The 18,668-nt window shown below is 40.0% G+C and overlaps 1 protein-coding gene across 4 annotated transcripts in view; it reads right to left on the bottom strand.

Annotated features, from left to right (window-relative positions):
• Positions 1–18,668, bottom strand: part of DNAAF11 (dynein axonemal assembly factor 11) — a 72,562-nt gene that overhangs the window by 16,638 nt on the left and 37,256 nt on the right. For 3 of the 4 annotated variants that reach the window (XM_047728120.1, XM_047728124.1, XM_047728121.1), the window contains exons 8-10: positions 17,102–17,167; positions 13,333–13,402; positions 11,898–11,993 (exon numbers count right to left, since the gene is read on the bottom strand). In XM_047728120.1, the coding sequence (XP_047584076.1) occupies positions 11,898–11,993; positions 13,333–13,402; positions 17,102–17,167 (232 nt within the window). The remainder of the gene's footprint in view (positions 1–11,897; positions 11,994–13,332; positions 13,403–17,101; positions 17,168–18,668) is intronic. The other variant, XM_047728122.1, reaches the window with a different exon arrangement.

The raw sequence follows: 18,668 nt of genomic DNA, 5'->3' as shown, positions 1-18,668 counted from the left end.
AGTGAGTTAAATGTCTAACTCTTGATCTTAGCTCAGGTCTTGATTTCAGGGTTGTGAGTTCAAGCCTTGTGTTGGGCTACATGCTGGTCATGGAGCCTACTTAAAACAAAAAGTACCCAAGACATGGAAGCAACATAAATGTCCATCAACAGGCAAATGGATAAGAAAAACATGGTATGTATACATTGTGGAATATTACACAGCCAGAAAAAGGATAAGAGCCTGCCATTTGAAACAACATAAATGGACCTAGAGGATATTAGGTTAAGTGAAATAAGTTAGACTGAGAAAGACAAATACCATATGATTCCACTCATCAATGGAATCTAGAAAAGAACACATGGATAAGCAAAAAGAAGAATCAGACTTACAAATACAGAGAACAAACTTATGGTTGCTGGGGAAAGGTGGGTGAGGGTTTGGGCAAAGTGGGTGAAGGAGAGTGAGAGATATAACCTTCCAGTTATGGAATGGAATAATTCAAGAAAATAAAAGACACAGCACAGGAAATACCATCAGTGATATTGTAGTAGTGATGTAACGGGAGAGATGGGAGCCATACGTGTGGTTAGCATAGCATAATGTATAAACTTGCCAAATCACTAAGTTGTACACCGGAAACGAATGTAACATTATATGTTAACTATACTCAAAAAAAGTTCAAGATATATATTTGGTGGCTGTGGAAATGTTCATATGCTTGTTCTACCCACTCCCAACTTCCCTATTTTCATGTTTTAATCTAAGTTTTTAAAATCATACAGCTTTCTTTTTATATCATCTTCATTGCTTCTTCCAAGGAAAATAAATTTTTGACCCATTTTAAAGCCTTATTTAAAACAATGACAACTGTTTCTATAAAACTACTGAAATACTGGAGAAAGATGACAGCATCTCAGTAGCAGAGGCCTAATGGGTGAGGGGGTAACGGGGATAATGAGGACCGGGAAATGAGAAGGGCTCCTTAGGTTTTCAGTTCAAGTAACATTACAGGAGGTATAACAGACTCAATCCCATTTCTGTAAGAAGATACCCTTGGATACCTAATGCAGTGCAAATATTCCTTTCTCTTTGCATTTCTAAGAACCTATGAGAGCACACATATATTTTAATGAGGTGCTCATTAAAATACATGGAACGTCTGAATGAATGGATTGATGGGTGAATAGATGGATGGCGACTGCAGAACTAATAGAACTAATAGAAAAGACCCCTAGAGATGCCTGTTCCTGTCTCATGTCTACAAATGGGGAAGAGGCAGGAGTTCTATGAGAGCTGAAGATTCATGCGTGCTGGGCCCTGTTGGTGCTGGGTTTAATTGGAGGAAAAGGCATTTGGGGAGCCTTAGGAGATCCCATAGTTATGACACTGTCTCTGAGCCACAGAATTTCAAATTTAAGCAGAAGGATAGAGAAGCTAGTTAAGAAGAACCTGAGCCTGTTTGAAATGGAGACTCAGGAACTGGGGCGGGGGCAGAGCTGGGTGTGAGGAGGTCAGACTCAGCAGGGAGGAGACAGAAAGAGGGCCTTAGGAGACCCACTTCATTTTTTGTCTCTTCCATAATAATTCACACAGTGCTTTATTCATACTAAGTGCTTAATAAATCTTTGATGAATTCAATAAATATTTTAATTGATTAATAATTCAGTAATTGTCTGAAGTTTTTCATAATTTGGCAGAAATTTTTCAGAGTTCTAGTGCCTTACTTCCAAGTATGGCAACAGATAGACGCTAAATACTTCCCTCATCTGATACGAATAACTTCGATATAATTTATTTATGGGTGTAACATGTCTTTTCTCTACCAGCATTGTGCTTAAGTATATGCATGTGATGTCTTCACCCATGCCTCATAAGTAATTTCTGAACTGCCTAAGTCCATTAGATTCCAACCCACGGTGACATGAACCACTTGTCTGATCTGGAGGGGAGGGGAGTTGAGTCCAATTACTAAGGGAGAAGTACTCAGCAATGAGGCCCAGCCCTCCACTTACCTTCTACCACTCCTACATCAACTAGAGATGAATTGATCACCTGCAAATTTTCCACCTTCTTACATATTCCTGGTGTTTATAATTATTAGTTAACCACAATTCTAGTATTGAACATTTAAAAATGTGAGGTTCAGTCTCCCAAAAAAGATTAATATAAACTTCAGAATCAATATAATTTTTAATTTTCCTCTAGCATTAGAGGAAGTTTATATATGTCCAAATTCATTGTTGATATTTTAATAACTTCATTATTTCTCTACCATGCTCTATTGACTTTACTAAGAGAAGCATGTAATTCACTGAGTCTAATAAAAAAGATTTCTTGAAAGAAAACAAGATATTTTTTCTATTTAAAGAAAGATGATTAATCTACAATATTAAAAAAATACATAAATTACCAGAAGCATATTATTTAAAAACCTTTGAAGAGATGAAATAACTGTATAAGTTAAACATTTTTGAACTATCATAGAGATAGAACTACATTCTTCCTCAAATACTACCTGGCCAAAAATTTAAAAAAAAAAAGAAATTAAATTTTGGAAAAAATGATCAGAAAAATAAGAAGGATAAGAATACTGGCTTTGATTCCAAAGATACCCAAGTAATCTGAGGAAAATTTTAGAAGGTGCAATTACTGACATTTATATGTAAAATCAATATGACAGCTGCATAAGACAGTTACATGGCTTTGAAATAAAAGCAGAATAAATCTAACTATCAAATGGTTCCTCCAAGATTCTTTTATACTTGTTAACGCAATCTTATGTGACAGCTCCCCATGGATGATCATCTTCACACAACAGCCTAAAATTGAAAATGATATTTTATTACGTTAGGACAAACATCAAGGATGATAATGATGTTTCAAAAGAACAGAAAATATCCTTTTACAATCTTGCTAGAGATAGTCTCAGTGGGAGATATCCTCCATTGACATGAAAGAGTCATGGTTATTCTCGCCAGCAGTAGTTCAGAGTGCTGGGGATTTATATCACCCCTTTCCTCCCACTCCCATTACAGGGCACAGCCATCAACAAAAGGTTCTCAGGGTTAGTGTAGTGCTATCCTAGAACATTCCCCCCTTAGGCAGAGTTATTTGCAGTATCTTCTAGAGCTTTCCCACTGGGGTCACTAGCTTGATAAAGCACTCTTTATTGGCTACCTTCCCTTCCCTACTTCCTGACCGGCAGTCCCTTACCACCCAAGAAAACTGCTGTACTGACATCCCTATATTAGGTTCCACTTCTGAGAGATCTCATACCAAAACAGTGTTTTATAATTTGTGTCTCACAATTTAATATCTACAATAACTGTGGCAATCATAAGGTTCCCCTAAAGGAGGAAAAACAGCAATCTGGCATAACCAGATTCCAAAAACACTGGTGGTGTTTCTACTGGATCCCATTCAGGTCTCTGTGTGTGACTTATTTATCTTTGACTGGGTGCTTGATACTAACTAGATATATATATATATATATATATATATATATATATATATATATATATATATATATATCTATATATATCTCCAGGCATGGTACTCATCTGGGACTACCTTCACTTAAGTTCAAGGCTCAGTTCTAGAGCCATTTCAATGACCCAATGATCAAGAGACTGCTAGATCTTCCAAGGATTAGCTGCTTCTTACACACCTTACTCCTAGGTTACAGTCCTTCAGAGTCATAATCTAAGTGGGTGTGGTTTACTGGACTCCCTATGAATGGACTTGGACTTTTTTCTTCTCACCCCTGTGTGGCCATATCCACTTTTGGATCAGTGGATAGTAACCATACATTATCATATTGGTATTATACCATTAATATGTTTAAAATAGGTAGTCCATCTTCCTAAATTTTGCTCAGTGTGATTATTGTTCCCAATTACCATGTTGGCAATCAGCAGATGCTGTAGCTCTAGATGTCACTTAAAATCATAAGCTTAGATGAAATTAACATAGGAAATGAGTATACATAGTGAAGAGAAGGGGTTTAGTAACATGGAGGTGACTAGAGATCTCAAAGAGATGTTTCCATGGAAGGGCAGTAGGAGGGATGAATGCCTAGTTGGAGCTGGTATTAGACATTATGAGGAAAGAATTAAAGCTACAAATATATGTCTGTTACATGAGTCTTGCTGTAAAGCAGATGAGGGCACTAACTAGAGGGAGATGCTTTCTTTTTTGTTTTGTTTTGTTTTGTTTTAAAGAAGGAAGATGTATTAGCATGTTTTCTTTTTTTTAATTTAATTTTTCAGTGTTCCAAGATTCATTATTTATGTATCACACCCAGTGCTCCATGCAATATGAGTCCTTCTTAATACCCACCAGCAGGCTTACTCACCCCTCTACCCGCCTTCCTTCCAAAACCCTCAGTTTGTTTCTCAGAGTCCACAGTCTCTCATGGTTCATCTCCCTCTCCCATTTCCCCCAATTCACTTTTCCTTTCTTCTCTTAATGTCCTCCATGTTATTCCTTATGCTCCACAAGTAAGTGAAACCATATAATTGACTCTCTCTGCTTGACTTATTTCACTCAGCATTATCTCCTCCAGTCCCATCCATGTTGATACAAAAGTTGGGTATTCATCCTTTCTGATGGCTGTATAATATTCCATTGTATATATGGACCAGATCTTCTTTATCCATTCTTCTGTTGAAGGGCATCTTGGCTCTTTCCACAGTTTGGCGACTGTGGCCATTGCTACTATGAACTTGGGGGTACATATGGCCCTTCTTTTCACTGCATCTGTATCTTTGGGGTAAATACCTAGTAGTGCAATTGCAGGGTCATAGGGTAGCTCTATTTTTAATTTCTAAAGGAATTTCCACACTGTTTTCCAAAGTGGCTACACCAATTTGCATTCCTCCCAGTAGTGTAAGAGGGTTCCCCTCTCTACACATCCTCTCCAAAACTTGTTGTTTCCTGTCCTGTTAATTTTGGCATTCTAACTGATGTAAGGTGGTATCTCAATGTGGTTTTGATTTAAATCTCCCTGATGGCTAGTGATGATGAACATTTTTTTCATGTGTCTGTTAGTCATTTGTATGTCTTCTTTGGAGAAGTGTCTCTTCATGTCTTCTGCCCATTTTTTGAGTTTTTTGAGTGTTGAGTTTGAGGAGTTCTTTATAGATCTTGGATATCAGCCCTTTGTCTGTAGTGTCATTGGCAAATATCTTCTCCCATTCCGTGGGTTGCCTCTTTGTTTTGTTGACTGTTTCCTTTGCTGTGCAGAAGCTTTTTAACTTGATGAAGTCCCAAAAGTTCATTTTTGCTTTTGTTTCCTTTGCCTTTGGAGACATATCTTGAAAGAAGTTGCTGTGGCCAATGTCGAAGAGGTTACTGCCTATGTTCTCCTCTAGGATTTTGATAGATTTCTGCCTCACATTGAGGTCCTTTATCCATTTCGAGTTTATCTTTGTGTATGGTGTAAGAGAATGGTTGAGTTTCATTCTTCTATACATAGCTGTCCAATTTTACCAGCACCATTTATTGAAGAGACTGACTGTCTTTTTTTCACTGTATATTTTCTAATGTAAGATGCAGAAAGGGGAAATTCAATGAACAAGTAGAAAGAAGGGAAAATCGTCAAAGAGAAAAAAAGAAGGTCTTTCAAGAGCCAGTGGAAATGGGATCCCACACATACTTGGAGAATGGGGATAGATCACAGACAGTTCGTTCATGAATCAGTAAGACTGAGGAGACCAAGGAACGGAAGATGTGATGGTTGGAGTGTGTGGAAATGATCTTTTCTTGCTCCTGTTTTTTCCATGCTGGAAGTTTGAGAAATGAGCTGAGGATAAGAAATAATGTTCTGAAAAAGTAGAAGAATGGATGGAACAGGAAAACCTAGCAAGATGAGCATAGCGCCCTCACTGCAGACCCACTTGAACTTAATAATCAGAGAATAAAAGTGAGTTTATATCGGGTATAAGTACATTTGGGTAGAGAGAAAGTATTGAGAAATATGTGTCCAACTAATAAGGAGAAGGGAGTCTGAGGCTGTTTTTTAGGATTGTGGTCTGTAATATTGACCTTAATATGTGACCTTCACCTCCAGGGCTCAGTACACCAGAATCAAGGAAGATGTTCACCAACTGAAGCTGTAAATATAATTTGCTGTTCAGTTCAGATAGCAACTTCCTTAATCTCAGTTAATTATTCTGAAAAAAACCCCAAAGGAAATCATGAAGCGTATTCTTGGAGTGCTCCTGTAACTTGTCAATTGAGAGTCTAGATGGGAGTTTAATTTAATGACTTGAAGCAAGCTTCTCAGTGAATACAAAATTTCAGTTAAATCTTGTTAAGCTGGACTGTAATGAGATCATATGCCAAATATTCCCAGGCTGATTGTGGTGGTAAGATTGTTTATGTATGTATAACTTAGTCTGACCACACATTTAAGAAGACATATTGAAAACCAAGCATACACCCATGGAAAATGGGATGGAGAATAATTCCACTCAAAATAGGATGAGAACAAAATGTATGGTACCTAAAAATAAACCTCAGAAAATATGTAGCAGTTCTGGAGAGAAAGCTACCAAAAACAAAAACACAAACACAAACTTCTGAGGGACATAAAGTAAGAATAATAAGTGGGAAAACGTACATTATTGGAAAAATATAGTTCTGATTATGTAAATACATGAATTCATTCCCATAACAATCTATAAATTCAATGAAATCTCAATAATAAAAATGTTGACTTAATGCAACATCAGTCACCAATAACAATGAATAACATGAATTAACAGTAAACAGGAATGCAGTGTGTGTTATGTTCCAAGCTCTTCTAACATATGTAAAGATTATATGTTGATTTAGATAATCCTCAAAATAACCTTTTGTGGTATGAATTATTACTAATATCATTTTATGGACAGGGTGTCTGAGGCACAGAAAGATTAATAATAATAATTAATACAACTCCTGAGTAGAAGTACCAGGGTTTAACCTGGGTTCTCTGGCTCCAGAGCCCCTTCTCTTAATCACTCACCCTGCTTCTAAATTTCAAGGACAACAAAAATCCCAACAGCATTTTTGGAAGCAGAATTAGATAAAATTTTTATTTTTTTAAGATTTTATTTATTTATTTTAGAAAGACAGAGAAATCAAGCATGTGCAATCAGGGGAGGAACAGAGGGAGAGGGAGAGAGAGACTCTCTAGCAGACTCCCTGCTGAGTGCAGGGCCTGAGCCCATGACCCTGAGATCATGACCGAAGCTGAAGTCAAAAGCTGGACGCTCAACCAACTGAGCCGCCCAAGCACCTTGAAATTATTTTAAAGTTAACCTGGAATAATATGCATGGAAAAGTAATGAGGAAATGGCTGGGGGAGAGAATAATCAGGGAGGAGATTCATGTTCCAAATGCTAAAATGGATTTTAAAGATGCTTTCAAGGTATTCACTCATTAAACAAAAACTTACTGAACTCCTTCTCTTTGCCAGGTTCTGCTCTAGGTGCCAGTGATGGAGTACTGAAAAGAACAGACAAAAACTCCTGTCCTCATGAAATTTAGATTCTTGTTGTGGGAAACAGACAAAGAAATAGAAAAATATATAGGCTGTTACAGGTCGTGATACATTCTATGAAGAAAAATCCAGTAGCACCAGGGATAGAGAATGCTGGGGTAGAGGAGGAGATGCTTTCTAAATATGGGAATCAGAAAAGACTCCATTGATAAGATGACACTTGAACAGACCCATGGAAAAGTTGAGAAAGCAAACCATGAGGGTATCTGGGGAAATGGCATTCCAACAGAGGGGACAACAAGTACAAAGGTCCTGGGGTAGAAGGAGGCTTGCCATATTTGTAAAATAGTGAGGAAGCCAAGGTGGCTGGAATGACCGGAAGGTGAAGTGGAAGAAGATGATGTCAGAAGGATAATGGCAGGGGGAGGTTATCAGGACATTTTGCCTTTACCTCTGAATGAAATGGGAAATGTTACTTGGTCTGACTTACATAGATTATAAAATGATCATTCTGGCTGCTGTTGAAAAAGGAATTACTAACTCTTCTCCAAAAACGAGTGAGTTCCTGGTTGATAGATGACACCCAGGGGCCATGCTTCTTGACTGGATACATCTAATGTGATAAGAGGCCACACACACTGGAATTAAGATTCTCTCCACCACTCACTCCCCAGAGCTAAGACTAGTGAATAAAACAGTGTTTATTTAGTTTAGTGAATAAAAAGAAATGCCACCAGACGGTGGAACAGAACTGAGAAAAACCCGATGAAACAGAATGTTCCCTACTCCACTGTTACCTGGGCAGTTGATCTTCTATTTACTGCCTGATGCTACCCTTCTGAGAGAGCCAGACTGTGTTCTCAACCACTATCCCACTCATTAGTGCTGGCTGAGACATCAACCTTTGAAGTCATGGTGGAGGAGGTAGAGTTGGGGATGGCATTCTGGGAGACACAGTACCCACAAGTTAGAGCATGAGATGATGGGTGGAGCCAGAGGAATTTTAGCAGTGTGCTAGGGATTGTGATATTTGTGTATTAATCACATCAATCCACAGGATATGGACTCAGTGGCAGATGCTGGAAAGCATCTGGCGTAGATAGCATGAGGGGAAAGACTCTTGGAAATGCAGAGCTGAGCTGAGAGAACCCTCTGGCATGTCAGCAGCAGAAAATGTCACCGTGACCCCTGTGGTAGGGGGCAGATTTGGTGAAACTTGGCTAAAAACACTGGGTCTGCATGGATCCAGCCTCATTTAGGAGTAAGAAAGGAGAAAAAAACACATCAGTTTGACATCTATGACAAAATGCTGAAGGAGGTGTGTAATAAGAAATATCTTAGCACTTTGTAGATTCAATTCTAAATGTTATGTCCTTGGAAAATATATACAAAGCTCATTCTTAAACTTCCAAATAAACACACCAGAATCATCACAGCACAGACACAATCAAACAGGTCAGCTCTTTGCAGTGTTCTTTACAAACATTATCACAAAATGGGACAACTAAATATCAAATCTGATCTTTTCATTCATTTAGAATATCTGAATATTAAAAACTACTGAAGGGCCACAGTAGAGATTTCTGGAAGTACTGGGTTATTAATATGTTAAGTATTAGCAATTCTATTTTATGAACAAATCAAAATTGTACTGAAGTGTTTACCTGATTTTTACAAAATGCTTTAAAATTCCAAGATGCTGCCTCAATAATCATATAATGCAGGCCAGACTCCACAATTCTACAGTAAGTGAGAAAGAAGCCTGGACATATAAATAGCTCAGTGGCATGAACTTCAGTACTTCAAAAGTTTCTGTCTTTAGGAGATGTTAATTTTCAGTAACACATACTTTTGATAATAAGCGTAAATAAAATTAGAGTTTTGGCTTTTTAACTTTCGATGATTTTTAAGAGAAAGTTTTTGTTCTTTGAACTTTATAGTCCTTGCAAATATCTAATTCATAAATGAAAACCAACTAATTTGGGACAAGAAATTATTCTCCAAAGGTTGTTTTCACTATCTTTGAGTTTCAGATGTGCAATTTAGTGATTCAATAGCTAAAGTCCCAGAGGAGAACATAGGCAGTAACCTCTGACATTGGCCATAGCAACTTCTTACTAGACACATCTCCTGGAGGTAAGGGAAACAACAGCAAAAATAAACTATTGGGACTTCATCAAAATAAAAAGCTTCTGCACTACAAAGGAAACTATCAACAAAACTCAAAGGCAACCTACAGAATGGGAGAAAATATTTGCAAATGACATATCCAATAAAGGGTTAGTATCCAATATGTATGTACATATACATATAAATAAAACTTGTAAAACTCAACATCCCTAAAACAAACACTCCAATTAAAAAATGGGCAGAAGACAAGAACAGGCATTTCTCCAAAGAGGACTTCCAGATGGCCAACAGACACATGAAAAGATGCTCAACATCACTTACCTCCAGGGAAATGCAAATCAAAACTACAATGAGATATCACCTCACACCTGACAGGACGATTAAAGTCAACAGCAAGGAAACAACAGGTGTTGGCGAGGATGTGGAGAAACCAAGAGGGTTCCCCTATCTACCTTTTAAAAGTGATAATGATGGGGTGCCCGGGTGGCTCAGTGGTTAAGCACCTGCCTTCAGCTCAGATCATAATCCCGGGGTCCTGGGATCAAGTTCCACATCAGGTTCCCTGCTCAGCGGGGAACCAGCTTCTCCCTCTGCCTGCTGCTCCCCCAGCTTGTGCTCTCTCACTCTCTGACAAATAAATAAAATCTTAAAAATAAATGTGATAATGATAGCAATATATAAAGGAATGACAAAAGGAAATAACTTAATAATTAATAATTTAAATGAAATGACAGAGATAACATCAATGTTACTTTAGCATAGTAGTCTAAAACCTTAAATATATGCACCTCTAAGGGAAAATGTTATTCATAGTTTATTACTGAGAAAAAAAAAAAACAGAACCATTCTGAGTTCTTCTATGTAAATGATCTCATTTTCAACCACACACTTGCAGAATTTTTTCTTTAATGAGCTATTTTTTATACTTTTTACGTGTATTTAACATGACAAATTTAGAAAGATACAAAAACAAAAAGGATAATGGAAACAGAGGCTGTTTGTATTTAAAAGATTCATGAGCAGGGACAGAGGAGGCTTTCTCATCAATCGCCTGGCACCCTGCAGGAGGCACATAAATCATAGATCTTGATTTTCTTTTAGGAAATAACAGTTATCATTTAATCTTTGGTGTTTTAGTTAGAATAGAAGTTTCAAAAAAACAAGAGAGATTACTGATCATAGTGTCATACAAATGTGTCTATCAAAGCACTGGGGTAATTAAGTTATCTCTTCTACTCCCCTATAGGCTATTCTAATTAGCATGCAACGACTTCCTTAATTCACTGTAGTCACCAAGGACAATGTGATTCTGACCATTGTGTTTGTTATTTTACTGCCTGATAGCAAATTGTACTTGCTGTTTTATTGACTTGGACTAAAAATGCATTATTGATTACCCATAATCAATCTGTTACAAATCTGGCTATGGGAAAAGGGAGAATTAATAAATCATTATAGAAACTTATTGGTTAATCGAGTTTATTCTCAGTGGCAGACACCCTGCCCCTGTTCTCCTGTTCTCCTGCAAGAGCAGAGCCTCATTTGACCGCTTCTCTACTCTTCCCCTTTGAAACCTGAGTGCTGGGGCAAAGCTGACCCCACCCCGGGTCATGGAACGAGACAACAGTAACCAAATATAAAATAATAGAAACCAAAGTACTACCATCCCTTTGGCCAGATATTGGTTTCATTGCCTAAGGTTAAGCTAATCAAGACTTAATTGGGTGTGTCAGCTAAAGTGACTAATTAGTCCAGAGGAACTTCCATTCCATAGTGATGGGAAAGCTTCTCTCTCTGTCTTTCCCTGACTCTCTGATTGTCTGTCTTCATGCAAGGTGAGGACGAGTAAGCATGCCACCCTAGTGGCTACTCATGCTCCTCTCAGGAAGGAAGCCAGCTAACATATTGGAAAGGCCCTGACCTTCCCCTGCCTTCTCATGTCTAAGAGATGAAACACTTCTTTATGGTTAAAAGTACCGATGCCTGTGTAATAGGTGTGCTGGTGGTGCCTGCCCCCCTTGGAAGAACAATGGGACTTACACACCCCAACTCCCCACAACACTCTGGCTCCAGAGGCAAGAACCACTGGTGGAGTGATGGCAGGATGAGCCCCCGAAGGTCCCACCTGCGTCCTAGTCTCAGCTCTCTGTTCACACAAGTCCTGGTTCTCCTGCCTGTGCCGAGGTGAGTAGATTTTCTGGTTGTTTCAACCAAAAGAAGTCTTATTAGCCCTGACAGGTCAAGTTCCTTCAGGAACCAATATCTCCAGACCTGAATTGATCCAAGTGACCTTGCCTACCTTGGGCATGCAGATCACCAAATGCCCTGTCGTCTGAGATCGTCTGGCGGTACTGCTGTCAGGCTTGACTTCTGCAGGAAGGACAAGCTGGAATGGCTGAAAATAAACAGGAAGTGTCCCAGAGAGGGAGGGCATATTACATGAGAGGGTTACTTCAAAAGGTATTTTCAGTACCAGTTCAAGATTCTCCATTCCACTTTTTAAAAAGATTGTTTATTTATTTATTTGACAGACAGAGATCACAAGTAGGCAGAGAGGCAGACAGAGAGAGGGGAGGAAGCAGGCTCCCTGCTGAGCAGAGAGCCCGATGCGGGGCTCGATCCCAGGACGCCAGGATCATGACCTGAGCCAAAGGCAGAGGCTTTAACCCACTGAGCCACCCAGGTGCCCCTCTCCATTCCATTTTTTAAAAAACACGCTTAGACTTAGTAGAAAAAAAAAATAATGTCTGGGTGATGCTTGATATGCATGAAGTATTTAACCTATTTTAATAAATGGTCCAAAGAACAGTCATCAATCACAGTGAAACAGTCACTGGTCCATTTATGTTAACATGGCTAATAGTGAAGAATTTATAGATAAAACTTCTTGTCATAAACCATCAACATATTTTTACTTTAACGCCTTCATATGACTCCTCTGAATGCTCATAATCAGCAAAAAATACTATTTCAGGGCATTGGGGTGGCTCAGTCGGTTAAGCGTCCTAGTCTTGATTTTGGCTCAGGTCATGATCTCAGGGTCATGAGATTGAGCCCCACATTGGGTTCCATGCTGGGTGTGGAGCCTGCTTAAGATTCTCTCTCTCTCGGGGCACCTGGGTGGCTCAGTGGGTTAAGCTGCTGCCTTCGGCTCAGGTCATGATCTCAGGGTCCTGGGATTGAGCCCCGCATCGGGCTCTCTGCTCAGCAGGGAGCCTGCTCCCCCACCCCCTCTGCCTGCCTCTCCGTCTACTTGTGATCTCTCTCTGTCAAATAAATGAATAAAATCTTTAAAAAAAAAAAAGATTCTCTCTCTCTCTCTCCCTCTGCACCTCCCCTCTGCTTGTTTTCTCTCTCTTAAAAAAAATACTATTTCAAAAATAATAAAATTACAGTTGGATAAATGAAATCACTCACAATTTAAATTGGGTATATGATTTGAATCTAAGTTCAAGCACAAGCTATCACACATATAACCACCTTATCAGCTCTGAAAGAAGTACTAACACAATAGATACAAATTAAAAATGTTAATTTTATGGAGCTACACAGTGGTTAGTCGACAACTAATCTTGCTGTATACCATTCCCACTGTGTAAAATCATGTGTAAAAAACAGCTCTCTGATTGGGCTTCTTTTCTTCTCTTTTCATATTATGTTAACAATTTTCAAGGCAACCTAGCTTAGTTTGAGGCTTGGCTTTTGAAACTAACAGTCCACTGCATCACGCTCACCTTTCCTTTGACCATGACCCGGACATAAGTTGGCTGTACGTCAACATCGATTAAAGAGGTGTCCATGTACCTGCAACACGAAATATACCAAATCTTACCATTTTCAAAAACATTAAGTTAAAAGAAGTGCAAATAAAAACTACCATTTCCGGGATCATTTTAAATAAAATAAGCTTCCAATTTCCCTGCTCAACAGGTCTTAAGTCTTACATTAATCCCTAAACCAAAGGAAATTCAATATATCAGCAATTTCATTTTTAGACCCACAAGTACTCTTGGCATTGATTGCCCCTAACCTAAAAATATCTGCGGCCTGAAACACCAGAGGTTTGCAAAAAACAGCTTGCCATGTTCTTTCATGAATATTTTATTTTAAGCCCCTACGCCTGACATGAATAGCCAGGAACGCTGAATCCACGACGCTTGGGGCCTGCAACCAGCCGCTCCTGCTTCCTGAGCTGTTCTCCCTCCCCTGCAGCTGTTCTGCCTGGAAGACCAGCTCTGCTTCTCCCTGTGAAGCCCCCTCCTGCTGAACAAACACAGCCTTCCATCGATGGCTGTGGTCCCAGGATCGGGGTGACAGTTCTCCTCGACTTGAGGAACGAGTGAAGGAGTCAGGCTTCATCTCACTTTAGACAAATAATCAGACATCGTAGAGTTATACATTTAACAATACTGATCGCAAACATGAGCAAACGCAGGGATGATTCAAAACTCACACACGTTAAGGCAGGTAGAATGAGACCAGGGCTACAGGCACAGGCTTCAGTCCCATGAGTGTGAGGAAGGGTCTGCACCCCCTCCTGCTCCTCGGACCACATTCCTCAACTGCTCTAAGCCCAGGTTCTTCCTCTGGAAAAGAGGATGCGAAGTGCCTGTCCTCTAAGATTGCTGCAAAGAAGCAGGCTGAGTGCCTAGTGCCGAGTTGGGGTGAACATAGCATGGTTCTATTTTATTTAATAACAATTTCTGTAACAGTAAAAAGCATAGGCAAGGTTTCTTTTTTTTTTTTAAGATTTTATTTATTTATTTGACAGACAGAGATCACAGGCAGGCAGAGAGGCAGGCAGAGAGAGGAAGGGAAGCAGGCTCCCTGCTGAGCAGAGAGCCTGATGTGGGGCTCGATCCCAGGACCCTGAGAGCATGACCGGAGCCGAAGGCAGAGGCTTTAACCCGCTGAGCCACCCAGGCACCCCTAGGCAAGGTTTCTTAAAACCTCATGTTGAGTATCTACTCTGTTAATGGATCGCATCTACTTGCCCACGTGTACAGAGCTGCCTAAAGTGTTCATCTGCCCCTACATCCAAGGTCTTAGCCTGTGCTGGTTTCCTCCACCTGAAATAATCTTCTGCTGGTTCTCTGCAGAGACCACTGCTTTTCACCCTTCAAATGTCAGCTCATGTCACCAGCTTCAGTGACCATCCCCAACACTGCTGACCACCAGACTGCACACACTGTTGGTCTCCGCTCCTGAACTCTGGCCCTTCCTGTACAGGATGCTTCTCTCTTTGAAATTACTTATTAGAGGCTTGCCTGTTTATTGTCTGTCTCCCCACAGGGCCATAAGCCTCTAGGACAGCAGGGACTGTGTTCAGAACATGCCTGTTACAGTCTCCCCATGCCTGGTACATAGTAGGTATTCCATAGATATTTGCTGGATAAAGACAGGAAATGTGTATGAATGAATGAACTTAATTTTCATACATCCATGTGCCAATGAAGCTAACAAGGAATTTTAGTGTCATTAGTTCAGACAGAATCATGGGAAGGGAAGGATTTTACTACCTAGACAGGAGAAATCTCACCACTCCTTGAAAAAGTACATGATGGGGGATGGGGAAAGTCTTCATGTGAGGACTGAACATGAAAGAACCAAGAGAGCTACAAAGAGAAAGGGGTACACATTCATTAAGCTCTGGAAATACAGCCTAAACACATAAAGGACTTAGAAGGATGAAACAGAATGTTTAATGAAACACAACAGAGAGGGAGCTTAGGTTGCTGCAGGGACAGAAGACAAGGGATCAGCTGGAGAAGAGCCACAAGCCTTTTAAAGGCAGGTGGGCTGGCAGTGCCAGGGACAGAAGACTTAACAGGAGGTGTAATGGGGTGTCTCAGCATGAGGAGGAAGGAACACACAAGAACTAGTCCTTCCTCACAAGAGCCAGAGTGGAAACAACCAAATGTCATGTACTGGTGAATGGATGTACAGAAGTGTGGTCCAGCAACACAATGGAACATTACTCGGCCACAAACAGGAAGGAAATTCTGGCATACTACGACACAGACAGACCCCAAACACTTGACACAGAGGCATAAGTGATTCCACTTATATGAAGTACCGGGAATTGGCAAATCTACAGAGACAGAAGGCAGACTCGTGGTTTCCAGGGGGAAGGGAAATGGGTGTGGGTTTCCTTTTTGTGGTGATGAAAATGTCCTGGGGCTCAATGTTGGCAGGGCAGCAGAGCCTGGTGAAGTCACTATGTGCCACCAAATTTTGTCCACTTGAAATGGCTGACCTGGTGAATTTTAAGTGACCTGTATTTTATTACAATTGAAAAAAAACAAAGAGTTGGCCCTTGGCCTATTGAGTACACCTTCTGTCTCCTCTGATTACTGTATTTACTCTTACAAGATTCACCCTCTGGAAATTCACTCCCTTCTAGATAATTTCAGGATAACAATCCCTCTGTTCTTCATAAAATGTCCACTGGGTTTACTGGGAGATTGGATAAGATAGAGCACACAAAGAAAGTCTTCAAAAGAGAAGGGACTTTATTATCATTCATGCTTGTAAATGTCCTCTGGCTCCCATGACAGGCATTCATTCATTCATCACTCAAGCATTCATTCATTCCTGAGCTCACAGCACTCCAGGTGTGAGGCATTGGTGTTGGCACTGGAGAGACAAGGAGGGAGGAACAAACAAAACAAAGTTCCCGCCTTGCCCACACATTTTTTAAAAATACAAGTAAATATATTGTTGGTCAGGTAGAAATCAAAAAGCAGGAGAGGTGGAAGGAAGTGCTGGGGCAGGGATAGGCACAGTCTTAGATCAGATGGATGGTGACCAGAGGCCCTCCGGAAATGAGGCAGCAAGCCTTGTGGATGCCTAGTGTGAAGGCGCATGGGCAGAAGGATGCGTGGGAGCAAAGTCCTAAGGCACTGGTGGGTCCCAAAGAGCTGGAGAATTAGAAAGACTCCATAAGTGGTCACTGAAGTCAGAAGCATGAAGGGCAGTGAGCCAAAATCTAAAATCCTTAAGGAATGAGGCAGAGTAGGACACAGCTGGGGAAAAAGTTGTCTGCTAGAGATAAAGAAGCTGCAGGCTGTACCCCTACCTGTGTAGTAGCTGCAGTACCTGGTGGGACTGGAAGGTGGGGGGCATCACCTGATGCTCACTATTATATCAAAGTGTTTTGGAAAAAAGAGAACATAAAAGTACAGTGGCAGTACTGAGAGCCGAGGGGGTCTGCGGTATCAGCATTAGGAAGCAGCAAAGCTCTGAGAATTATTTAAACTCTGCCTTAGAAGAAGAGATCACAGAGTTCTTAGCCCTGGGATTGTGGGTTTATTTACTTCTGCTTTTGTTTTCATTTTTACACTTTTTAAAATTACAGTATGTTCTCGGTCTTAAAAAAAAGAAGGGCGTCTTCATTTGGCAAACAAAACTCCATTTCAAAATACTTCAGAACTCAAGAGATGGCACTGAGTACGAAAACAGAAAGAAATGACATTAAACAAATCCATAATAAAATGTCCTTACCTATAGACAGCAAGGTCCAAGATGATCTGGTTATGTTTGTCATCATCTTTCAAGGAGAAGTCAAGTCTAAGGAACAATCCGTTTGAAGGGAAGAAAGATGATGTCTTTAGCAATATTGTATAGATAACCCACTCCATTATCAAAAGTAAACTGGTAATAATTCTATAATAACCTCCAATGACAAAGTTATTTTGGTAGGTGAACAATAAAATGTCTAAGTTATTTAAAAAATTCAACGGAAGCCTATAATATATTCACAAATTATTTGTTTACATTGTTAATGTGTGAGAATCCTAAGGTAAATAACAAAAAAATTAGCATTGGTGCAGACACAGAGACATCTGGTGGTTAAAGCTTTCTTTTCTATTTCATTCAAGTTTGTTAGAAGCAAGCTAAAACACTGTAATTATTTATGGGGAAGTAAATGTTGTATTTGCCTCCCTGTATCCAGCATTCTATCCCTTTGGTTTGTTTCTTTGTTTTTGTTTTTTTTTTTTCTTTTAGATTTTATTTATTTTAAAGATAGAGAGAGAGAGAGACAGCATGAGCAAGTGAGCATGAGTAGGGGGAGGAGCAGAGGGAGAGGGAAAGTAGACTCCACGGTGGATCCAGAGCCCCAGTGCAGGGATCAATCCCAGGACCTGAGATCATGACCTGAGTGGAAATCAAGAGTCAGACGCTTAACTGACTGAGTCACCCAGGCACCCCATCCCTTCTGTTTTAAATAGTCCTGTCTTCCTTCTTTCTCCTTGCAATCTTTCTTTTTCTCCTTTCATTGCTGACCTTTGCGTCGCCCTGGAAAATGCTAAGACACTGCCCATGATCTATCACCTCCATACAGATGATGAAACAAAGGTTCAGAAAGGTTGACCCAGCTGGGAAAGAGGCCATATGAGCCTGGAGAGGCAGGATTTCAAAGTCCTACCTCTAGTTAAGTGTCTGCCCTTGGCTCAGGTTACGATCCCAGGGTCGTAGGATCAAACTCATCAAACTCCTTGCTCCAGCGGGGAGCCTGTTTCTCCTTCTCTCTCCCCTTCTGCCTGCTGCTCTACCTATTTGTGCTCTATCGAATAAATAAATAAAGTTTAAAAAAAAAACAAACAAACAAGTCTTATAACTTTCAACTTCCTAGGTATAACTTCCATAGTAGCAACACACCATTCAGAATTATTTGGTTGATTTATTTTGAGCACTTCACTGGTCATATTATTCCATAAAATACATAATACGACAATATTAAAGAATGTAAGCTAAATTGTTTGGAACGATTTGACTGTCAGCAGAATGTCTGTGTGTGGCCGTCCCTCTTGGTGCTTTCAACAACCCAGCCATGCAGGACTCCTTCAGTTGCTCAAATGACCCATGCATTTGTGATCTCCTCTCAGGAGCTTTCTTATGTGTTGGCCCCTCTGACTTGATTGCTTATTCCCCAATTGTCCAGCCAGCCAACTTGAACTCTCCCTTCATATATCACTGGAAAGGTAATTTCAGAGAGTTTTTCTATGGCAGAGATTGCTATTCATTCCCCACGGTCCACTTCCCCTTTATCCATAGTAATAGGACTCGT

The sequence above is a fragment of the Lutra lutra genome, chromosome 4 (assembly GCF_902655055.1).
Source record: "Lutra lutra chromosome 4, mLutLut1.2, whole genome shotgun sequence".
In the NCBI taxonomy this organism is placed as follows: Eukaryota; Metazoa; Chordata; class Mammalia; order Carnivora; family Mustelidae; genus Lutra; species Lutra lutra.
Note: the sequence above shows the minus strand (reverse complement) of the source record. Positions and strands in the feature narration are given on the sequence as shown.